The following is an 11,398-nucleotide window of genomic DNA, read 5'->3' on the forward strand; positions in this document are numbered from 1 at the left end:
AGAGAAATAAGGATTAAACCTGAAAAAGTTGAATGTCCACTTTTGGGCAATTGTGAATTTTGTCTCCGTTTGTTTATGTTAATGCCACACAACAATAAATAGAAGATAAAGACCCAACTGCATGCGTATAAAACTTCAACTTGTAGATGTGGGGGTTTTTCTTTATCTTCCGGATACTTTTAGCCTGCTGCAACTTTAGAACCTTTCAATTTGTTCTAAAGTTTCCAAACTTTTCCCAGATACAAGCTCACACAAACAATTTGGCACGTGTTGACACTCAGTCACCTCCCAACCCGTTCGCTTATTTTATCTATGAATCCTTATCTTCCTTTTTCAAACAATTTTCCAAGGATTTTAAGCGATTTTTAATTAAAATTATGGTGCGACCAGCTGACGCCTCAACTAACTCGAGCCAAACAACAAGAATGGAGAATTAAAAAGTGGAGAAAGAAAAAGGTTTCATAAGCAGCAAACACCGTAAGACGATTTTTTATGAGCACAAAAACCCGCTCGATGACATCAAAATGATAAAAGTCGAACAGCACAAAGGCAGCGGAAAGAACAGAACGTTAAGGAACTGACTCAGCGAAGAGTCAACAACTGACTGCCTCAACAAATTGCAAAATAAAATAAAGGTTTGGAAATAAGATATACACTGCCAGAATCACAAATGTAAAAAATTGTATTGATCTATTAATGTTTTAGCTATAAAATATTTTAGTGAGAAAAACTTCAAGATATTGTATTTATTATACATTTTGTACATCAATTGTTTTATTTATTTTACTTCAGTTGAAGAATTTTAAAATATCACTTTAGTGTGCCAAATATTTGTTAACATTACTTTTAGGCTAGATTTAACATGGTTTTTATTTAAATCCTCTATTTTTTTCCTGTGCATGTGCATATAGATTTTGCTGATAAGTCCTATAAATAAAGCAAAGTATTCAAATCGTTAGCGTCAACCTGTCCAAAGCCATTGATGAGCTCATTATTTGGTAGAAAAAATAAATATGAGGGAATCGAATTTAATCGACAGCGATTTCTTGATATACCTCAAATTCAACATAGTAGAAGCCCAAGGGGGATTGGTATTTAAAGGGGGTTGGTTCTTTTGGTTCTTAGATAGGTTATCTAAGGCAAACACAGACAGACCCCCCTACACTTGACTAGGCCACCTCCAATGATATTGATACGAATAGGAATTGAATTCCATTTCCAAGTCAATATATTTCTTTGGCTCGCTTCTAACTGTTCTTGATGTTGCTCCATTTGACTTTTTGCTGATAAAGCAATCGTCTTGTGGTTGGTATACATAAAGCACAGAGTAGTTATGGCATACAGCTTGAGCATGTTTAGTAATCGCTTTTGGGGTCAGTAATTTGGTAATTGAAAATCACACTAAGTATATATACCGAGCAAAATGGGTCAACATAATAACAATCATATGGCGGCAAAAGAAAAGAACAAACAAGCGTTAAAACTGTTCATTGGAATACCAGAGAATGACAAAGCGAAAGAGATATGATAGAGCAGAACGATGGCGAAGACATAACAATCTAAGACACAGACAACACAAAAACTTTGCTTAGAAATTGGTTATTAACAAGTTCCAGACTAGAGCAGAACTGGCAAAAAAATAGTATTTCTTTTAGAAACTGTGACTTAAGATGGTCTCCTCTGATAAAGTTTAAATATCTTTAGCGGTTTATTGATAGAAAACCATTTTAAGAAGTGATAAAGTTTAACGAACTTGATCTAGTTTTTTTTTTGCAAAATAATTGCATGGATAGACGAGATTGGCATTAAAATGGCTTGGATCAGAATTGGTTTATAAAACCGTGGTTAAATTTATTTGATTTTTATGGCTTTTTAAAATGGATGCTTAATTGGAGCTTTCCCTATGAAATACTTCAAAATTCTACAGGTAGCACAATTCTAAACTCTATTTTATTTTTTACAGCTTTAAAACTAAAACATTCTTTCCTTAAGTTTTCCCTTCGTATGATTAAAATTTATATTTAAGGATTGTGAAACTATTATTTATTGGATAAATTAAACGAAATATTCTATACAAAATACAAAACAGTCTTTTTTAACAAATGTTTTCCAACTTGAATGTCAATAAACATGAGTTGGAAAATGCATTTGTTATTCACCTGAGCAAGCTTAGCGCCTTTTCCGCTATTTAATAATCAATCTCATTGACAACTTGAACGGTTTCCGCCTCTGTGGCGTTGATAGCCCCTTGATAACTTCATCACTTCCAACATAATTCATTTCACTTTTCTGTTTTCACAGCCTTTGCCATGTAAATGATATTTTGGTGTGTAAGCAATGATAAATGATACAACGACTTGGAGGGAGATGTTTCTCCAGCCAAAGATGTTTACAAAAGTTATCTTTGAGTGGTTGGGTGTGTATGTTTTTTTTTTGAATTGGCTTGGGAAAGTTGTGTGTTTTGCCCCCCTCAGATCCCATGGGATTATGCTGATGAGAAAGAGACTCCGGGTCAGCCGAAAAGGTTAACGAAAAAAGTTTGCCCGGCAATCAAGAGTTGTATGTTATTTTCTGTTTGCCAAACTTTCCATGGGCTTTGGCTATCTGATGTGGATCTGAATTGGCATTTAATAAACTGTCATTATTACTCGCCTCTCTTGAAAAGGGGTGTTCTGACACTTTGAGAGACAATAAAAAAAGAAAAGCAAACCCAAAGAGTTTTTGGCAGAAGTCAACGTATGAAAACATTTGCTTGCTAGACAGTAAAAATCATGTGCAATTTGTCATTGATAGGCGACACTGAAATCCGATTCCTCTGCCCCCCAAACCGACCATATTGTTTATTTATTCGAGTCCGGGGCTAAACTTCTGTGGAACTCGTTTGGGGTCTGGGGACAGCTGAGTTGGCCATAAAGGCATTGGAAGCCGCCTCAAGTTCTCAATCTCAGCCCGAAAATCAATTTCTGTATCCTCTGTTTTAACACTTCAGCGAACATTGGAGCCTCGGCTCCACCCGAAGGAATCTAAAACTAATTTAAATAAAACCCAATCTGGCATAATTCGCTGCCTCTGCGGGTAAACGACAAACTTTCAACCGTAGGACGATTTTCATTTTTATGGTGACCCTCCTCCATGTTTTCGCTTTCGCTGAACTTGAAAAAGATTAGAGGTGGAGAAGGAGGAGGAGGAGGGGTAGGGGGAACAGGAGGAGCCATGTGGCTCTGCATGCTGATGACTATCCAAAAAAAATCCAAAAGAGCGAATCCTTAAGACCCGACACCCATCAACAGAGCGCAGAAACAAAGCACAACACACATAAAAATGTGTAGGCAAAGAGATAAGCAAACATTTTTGTTGCCTTTCCTTTATTTTCTTTATTTTCCACACACAATGAAAAGCGAAAGTGGAAGTGTTTGCAGTGTCTGCTTTTAGGCCTTGGCTGGGAAATGTCCAAAGCACGATAGGATAGGCACAATAGATTCACTTATATAGGTCGAAGTCGCCAGTCGCTAGTTATGAGGCCAAAAAGAACCATAGCTGGACCATAAAAAATTACAATAAGCAGCAATAGCAGCAGCAGCCGCAAATACAAATAAAAATGGCAGAGAAAACTCGAGGAATTTATATTGCCCGCAAATAAATGGTTAGTCTGTACAGTGCGTATCAAAGAATTCAGGACTGAGATAATTTTGAGTTATACTTATAATATTCAACCTAGAACACAATATGGAAAATAAAATAAATATATTCTTTTAGGAGACTTAACTGTTCTTCACCAAATTAAATCATTTTGATATTTTATAAATTTAATATAATAATAATTTAAAACGAAGTTAAATTATTATCTATTTATTTCACTTCTCCCAACACAGAATTTTATTTTTTTATTTCAGCTTTTTACTGGTATAAATATCAATGAAACGCACTGTCCTTTAGTACCTACTCCTTGTTGATCTAACAGCTACATTCTGTTCAACGTCTATCTGTCTGTCTGTTTCTTTCTCGTTCTGTCGGGAAATTAATTTTGCGGCATTTCCATTTACTGAATGGAAATTAATTAGCCACGCAGGGCTGTCGAATGCTGGATGCGGTTGGCCAGCTAATAACCTCAGACGCTGCTGACTTGGTCAAGAAATTAGATTCTCTTCGCTGCAAATGAATGTTAATGTTGGTTAAAGATTGCAATTGGTTTTGGTGGGAAGGAAAAGAGAAATTGATGCCCTTCAAGTCGATATTAATGGAAGGTGGATTTTTGGTTCATTAAACCTTAGCTTGTAAGTGGGTATGTTTGTGTTACAAAGTGGATGGCTAAATTAATAATTGAGTCATGAAACAAACAATTTGGAGAAACTAAACTGAGACAACTGTGACTTCGAGATCGAAAGCAGTATTTGAATAAATATATACATTTATCGTCTTTTTACATATACTACATATCATGCTTTCCTTTTGTTATTAAAATATCTTTTTTAACGTTGAAATAAAGTTTTTATCATTTAATTAAAATGGTGTTTATTCCTTTATATATCTTTATCCAGAGTTCTCCTTCGTTGTTGTTGTCAGTGCATCGAACCGAATTCGTGTTTGCATACAGCTCTTATCGGTCGGTGACTAAAGCTGCATACAGAATTGATAAACTGGTCGTTACTCCGCTGAACTCTATAAAACCTTTCGCCAATTTGCAGAAACCACAACACCCACTCTAAAACATACCCCCTTACATACCCACGCTCAACATATGCCCCCAAAATGTGTGGCATGCTTTGGGAGACCCTCGTTTTATGGGCTGATAAAAGGACTTTGCAGCAATCAAAAACCGCAAACATGTTAACCGTTAATGCCCCCAGACACCTATAAGAGTGCTCAGTCCTTTTCCGGGCCCCGGGGTCCTGGCCATAAATGCGCCAAATATAAATTATATTTAAACAAAATAAAAAAGGCAACACCAGAAAGGGACCATCCGGTTACAGGCCGCTCTCTTTCAGATCTCAATAATTCAAAACAATTTCGTTTTATTGCCGGCAACTTTTTCGGGGGTTTTCATTGTTAGGTTCGCATGGGAAGGGGGTGGTAAGTGGGTGGTAAAAGCGGGGCGGGATTTGTATCCTCGGAGCACAGTTTAACCTCAACAAAAGCATATTGACCCCCGGCACATGGTCAACCCTTTTTAGCTCTTGCGAGGGTCGCGTGAAAAGCCAACACATAAAACGGATGAGGTATTGAAGGTGTGCACAGTGATAAAAATTTGATTTTCGTTTCAGCTTTTTAAAATATATTATGTCATATGCTATAAAATAATTGTTTGAGTTCTTTTTATAAAGATAAAAAACAAAAATCGATTAAATTTATTATCGTTTCTAGAACTTGTAAACTTGAATTGTCTTATTATTGATTCAAATTAAAAAAATGTTTCCTCAAAAATTAAGAGATATTTTTGAACTGATTTTAAATCATTAATATTAAATATTTTAAATTTAATTTTAACAAAATATAGAATAATGATTCTTAACGAAAAATCCAATGTTTTCAGCTACATATATTATATGAAATGTTATATATTTCAGTTTTTAGATTTTACCGTTACATTATCCTTAAAATTATATTTTAGTTTTATACTTGTATAAACTTTTTTCCGAGTAATAATGAAATTGTATTTGGGGGATCCCCGGCAACTTACCGTTATTTGCTCCGCTGCAGTTCTGATGAAGATAAACGGGTTCGTAATCCTTTTAGCGCCGGTTTAATGAGAAATTCCTCCACAACCACTGTACACACAATCACTCCTCCAGAAGGACACACACAAGCGAACACTGTCCTTTAATTATCCCAAAAAAGGAGTGAGTGTAAAAATATCTTTTGGCACCCGATCAAATTGTTTAAATTACCGCGCTGGTCCGGCTTAATTACCGTTAATTGCAGATTACTATTGTATTTTGTAATTCGTAATTTAATTCAATCAAAAGTCGTACAGATTCAATTGACACACAGACACTTCAGCATTTAATTAGTGGCCAATGCTGCTGCTGTTATTGCTGTTGCTGAGATAGCGTGATAAAACGGCACCAATATACGCGTACCCGAAGACGAAACTCGGATGTGAACACTTGAATCTCGAGCGTCGAGAAATTTGAGATACGTAACGTCCGCACACCCAAAGATACAAAGACTGAATGCCGATGAATGGCGATGAAAACAAGTGACGAACTCCCGCCGCTGTTAGCTACAGTTAACAGTATGTTAACAGTGTGCTGGCCATTTTATCGCTCTCTCGATTTACCCATTACTTGTAGACAAAAGGGGTATATTCATTTTGTCTAAAAGTTAGTAAAAACTCACTATTTGATTAAATTATTAAATTGGGCTTATCGAAAACTTTAGAAGCTGGATAATTATGCGTTGACCTGAGGGTTTTAGTATTGCTTGACGCTAGATTCTTCCACAGTTTGGCCTCGCCTAATCGGATCCCGCAAATTGCGGTGCTCTGACATTTGAATCATAGTTCTTATCAACTATATATTTATATATATCTTGATTTTGCATTTCTTATCATTTTAAATAATGTTACTATTGAATGTGACTCGCCTCTTTAAATATGTAAACAATTTTCTTTTTTTATAAGCCATTCCCTAGAGGGTATTTTAATGCTGACTATGTTGTTCTTTCTGGTTTGACATGTTGCTGCTCGTGAGCGAGAGAGGGAGAGTAAAAGAGCACGTTTGTATAAAAATCGTGTGAATGGAAGGCATGGACGTAGTTTAAAAACAAATTTTTAGGAGGGGCCAAAAATGTTTGAAATTTATTTAAATGACCATTAATGACATTAATTAATTTAATATACATGGATCATTTTAAAATGTCTATTAATTCAATTTAGACTAAACATGTAAACAAGACAAACGCTTTAAATTAAGAAACAATTTGGTTTTCCTGAGACAGTCCTCAAGAATCATTTATCAATAATTCAATTCTTTCTAGAGATTTCTCTGGTGTTTTTAACAATTATAATAATTTTTGTATCAGCCATTTCCGTCCAAAAATAGTAATGTATTGTATGTAAAACATACTCGATATTATCAATATGTGGGAAGTATTTTCAAATACTCCAAGCCTTATCTTTAAAAATTCCCTACATGTGCTTCCCAACCTCTCATCTCATCTGGAACCAAAAAATACCAGAGATTGTGGGAAACTTGGCCGGCGCCTTGTGTTAATGTAAATCTATTTGGTTAAACCTTTGAGCCCTTAGAAAATGAACAAAATTTCACATGTTCATTAATAAATCTCCGCCATAAACCGCCCTTTAAACAGTAGCGGCAAATTATTTAAATGGACTCAGACCGAAAAACGGCGAGTGATGGTAAATCGCTTCAAAAATTGAATGTAATTAAAACCCTGGCCCATAACAAAGGGCAACTGTTTCAGCTGTAAATGTTTTTGCAGGCTAAAAAGGATATGACAATAACAACCACTTCATACATATAGAGAAAATTATGGTATAAAAATAATGTTGAATGATGAAACTTATTTTTAATATGTAATTACCAAATAAAATATATATTTTCTGAAAAAAAAACTAGGTACCGAAGTTGACATGAAGATTAATGTATTTTTTTAATATTTGTTGGTTTCTTTTTTAGTATTACTTTAATTTAAATAACAAATATTTATTTTAAAATACATTTTTGTTATTTTTTAAACTCGCTCACGTTTTTAAGGAAGGAAAAATTCTTGTATTATACGGACTTTCGAAGTAAAAGATTTTCTAATAATATAATAGTTAAGGCCGACATTTTTCTAGATTCAGGCAGGCTGTACTTAAGTTTCTCACAGTGCAGCGTAGTGGATTGCGTTGTCAAGACGACCACATCGACATCGACACCGACATTGGCCAAAGCAATTGACAAGTTTCCAGCAGGTAAGCAAGTAAAAGCAGCCAAAACAAAACGGAAAACGCTGAAAAACACCGAATATTTCGGCATAAAGAAAACTCCGCGTTAAAGGAAGGAAGCAAGGACGAGGACCCGCCACCTGCAAAAGGAGCGGAAAATTGCAAGACAAGTGTTGTGCGGATTTTCGCGGAAAACCAGGAAGTGGGCAGGAAAACGGGGAAGGGAAATTGAATAGCTTGAGAGGACTCGCAGCTGGAGAGCTATTTGAATCTGAATTCGGGTCCACGCAGCTGGCCATGGCCATGAACTTCTACGACGAGGAGATCACAATCAGCGGACCGGACTCCAAGCATCTGAGCAGTGTTCAAATGGAGCCGCGAAATGGTGGAGGAGGCCGAGGGAATGGCGCAGGAAGAGGAGCAGTGGGCGGAGAAGGAGGACCGGGAGACGCCACTGGAGGAGCACAAAGAGCAGCCGCAGGCGGGCATCGTCGAATGGTAGGTGGCAAGGAATTTATTTCGGTTCTTTTCGGTAATGAAAAATGATACGTAAATTGAAATGGAGACAGTCCAACTGTTTACTTGTATTTCCACCTAAGAGACAAAACAATGTATTGTATAGATATAAGGTTATCCTGAACCCACCCTAAATCGGGTTCCCCTTTTTGTCGTCTTTCCTTTATCTTATATGAAAAATTCGATAGCCTGAGTTTATTGAATTGTTCAGATTTTCGATTATATTTATTCCAATGTAGAATTCCCTGTTTTAATCTTATTTTTAATTTAAGGAGAGTTTATTACAGTTTTAGACAGTTGTAATAGTCAGTGTCTAGAAAGTCATTGTTGTTATTATATTAAATATAGTACATTTTAGTATTAGTCACATTTTTTTGCAATACCCTTATTAAAAAGTTGTTAATGCTACTTTTCCTCTCTATTTTTAAATATTCGGTATCCCCTTTATTTCTTTGAGACCACACTGATCTACCCTTTTCCCATTTAGCAAATGCAAAGCAACTCTACGGATGACGATGGCCTGCTGCAGGACATCATTGATCACGATGACGAGGCGGAGGAAAGCGATGATGACGATGACAGCGAGATGCAGTTGCCGCAAGGAATGACAATGGGTGTGGGGATGACGGGTCTGGTGCCAGGACCACGCCCCCAAAAGCGCCCGGGAAGCAATCGAAGTTCCAAGCAGCAGCAGGATGACACTATGAGTTCCGGCAGTGATGAGGCAGATGTGGGTGGAGGGATGGGATCAGGAGGTGCCAGAGGTGGTGCGAAGCTACCGCACCATAAGTTGACCCTGCCCATGAGGAGCAGTGCGGGCGGAGGTGGAAGATCGGAGCGACAGGAAGAGCAATCCTTTCATATGAGTCCCGATAAATGGGAAGAACTATCCTTACCCGGTGAACTCAAAGATCTTTTTCCCTATATCGTGAAATACACTCCGCAGACAATCGATACTCCGTTTCATCTGCAACCTTTTATCCCGGAGTTTGTGCCCGCTGTAGGAGATGTGGATGCCCTTCTGAAAGTCCAGGCACCCCCACTTTTGCAACCGCAACGGCAAAAGGAGTTGAACGATCACTTGGAGAAATTGGGCTTATGGTTGCTCGACGAACCATCTGGAACCCAAAGTGAACCCAGTCTCCTGAATATGAAACTACGATCAGTACTAAGTGGAAGTATGGGGCGTAATCCTCGTCATGCATCCTCTGCTTCTCTAGTGCCCACCGCCCGATCGGCCAAGGATATAGACAAATGGATCGCGGAGGTGGAACAAGTGCATATGACTCAATCCATGTACGATGCCCAGCCCAGAAAGGATATAGATGCTCTCTTGGAGGATTGGCCAAGATCTTTTGGCGATGAGGAGACCAAGAATACATTTGATCAAGCCTATAGATCCTGCCTGCAGCAAAATATATCCTTAGCTGACTATGTGAGAGTGCTTTGCGAGAGATTCGGAGTGGAAGGACCCTTGGAGACTCAGGCGGACTACATCCACAACGTCCAGACACTCTTTGCTCTCTACTTGGCCGCCAGTCAGGCGTGGGAATAGGATAACAAAATCACAAATATTTAAGAACCTAACATTTACTACATAACTAAACGTATGTAAAATTATTTTTAAATAAATTACATATTTCAGTTCGAAGTGAAAAGTAAATAACCGTTTTAAACAAATATTATGTATGTATATAATCTATGTATTTATTTTTATAATCATTGTTTTTTCCAGGGGATGACAATTTGTTTCAAAAAGTATTTACATTTCGTAATAGATTCTTTTATCATTAACTATGTTTCAAGCTTTTGGTTAATTAATCAGAATGTGTAGTATACAAATAAATGCAAAATATATTCTTATGCATTTATATATACAGTATTCAAATTATTTTAGATTATTTCTCAGTGCATCGGCTGGTACTGGCCCCACTAATAACGCTAATGGCTTCGATTAAGTGACAGCCAGACGGCGTTTGTTTGCCCCTCTCGATGGGGATGTCACCCTATTTTCCCTTTCTTTTCCGCTTTGTTCCAGGACCTGGCCTTAAATCGCTTGCAAAATGGTCAGCACATAACCTTGTTGTATTTGTTGTAATGGGGGGAAAAGACCACTGAAGGTGGAATAAGTCTAGTGATTGAGAGCAAAACGGTTGTTATGAACTAAATGGGAAGCCAATCAAATACTTACCTGCATCACATCTGTAAATGTCATATTCCGTAAGTGGGATATCCATGTTGCCAAGCTTACTTGAGAGGGCTGTCCACCTAGTTATGTGAGTTATAGAAAACGCAGTTGGATTTAAATAATAATTTAAGCTTTATTATACAATTTAAAAATTTTCGTTGTAGTTATTAAGAAACTACAAAATTTATTTTGTAAAATATTTTTGAACTTTTAAAGAGAATGTTTCACTTTTTTCCTACAAAAATAAAATTCCATGAGTCATAATTTAGTGTTGTATGCTCTAATAAAAATTACATTTACTTCAACATATTGTGGGCTTTCTTCATTTTTCTCTACTTGCCAGCGGGCAGTCGCGAATGAAATGAAAATGTCTCGAGGGCGGCAGACAAGCAAGTTGAATGATTTCAGTTTCCCTCTTTCTGTTTAACATAAGTCCAGATTATTTTTAAACCGGAGAATTTAATGTGAAATTTAATATTTTTATTAACGGAACAAAAGAGGAATATTAAATAATAGTCAACCGCCAATCTTTCAAAAAAAATGAGTTTTGTAAATATTTAAAAATATTTAATTGCATAAATTAATGTTTAAGGAAAACTAACAGTTTTATTATATTTAAAACCCAAGGTAATAAACATTATTGAATCTGTAAAGGCAAAAAAGGTGTAAGGATATTCTGAATCTCCCTCAGCCTCTGCCTACTTATGGGGGCTGGAACAAACAGCTTTGCCGGGTCGTCTATCCCACTTAAAACCCGTAAACCAATCACGCACTTCATCAAACACACAACAGCAGCAGAAGCAACA

General features: G+C 36.8%; 2 protein-coding genes across 3 annotated transcripts in view; one reads left to right on the forward strand and one right to left on the reverse strand.

The window, feature by feature from the left end:
- LOC108042582 overlaps nt 1-6,165 on the reverse strand; it is a 43,742-nt gene extending 37,577 nt beyond the window's left edge. For both annotated transcript variants that reach the window (XM_017120914.2, XM_017120913.2), the window contains exon 1: nt 5,678-6,165. The gene's annotated coding sequence lies outside the window, so the exon portion shown is untranslated. The remainder of the gene's footprint in view (nt 1-5,677) is intronic.
- A 1,778-nt stretch (nt 6,166-7,943) lies between these two features.
- Nucleotides 7,944-10,052, forward strand: LOC108051822 (intraflagellar transport protein 46 homolog). The gene is made up of 2 exons (XM_017134056.2): nt 7,944-8,386; nt 8,892-10,052. Exons 1-2 carry the CDS (start codon nt 8,186-8,188, stop codon nt 9,957-9,959), a joined length of 1,269 nt encoding a protein of 422 aa, XP_016989545.2. The 5' UTR covers nt 7,944-8,185; the 3' UTR covers nt 9,960-10,052.
- Nucleotides 10,053-11,398: the final 1,346 nt, after the last annotated feature.

The sequence above is a fragment of the Drosophila rhopaloa genome, unplaced genomic scaffold, assembly GCF_018152115.1.
Source record: "Drosophila rhopaloa isolate 14029-0021.01 unplaced genomic scaffold, ASM1815211v1 contig_2, whole genome shotgun sequence".
In the NCBI taxonomy this organism is placed as follows: domain Eukaryota; kingdom Metazoa; phylum Arthropoda; class Insecta; order Diptera; family Drosophilidae; genus Drosophila; species Drosophila rhopaloa.

Coding starts and splice junctions, on each gene's coding strand:
- LOC108051822 (XM_017134056.2), top strand. CDS start 8,186: ATGGCCATGAACTTCTACGACGAGGAGATCACAATCAGCGGACCGGAC. Junction 8,387..8,891: donor CAGGCGGGCATCGTCGAATG/GTAGGTGGCAAG, acceptor TTTCCCATTTAG/CAAATGCAAAGCAACTCTAC.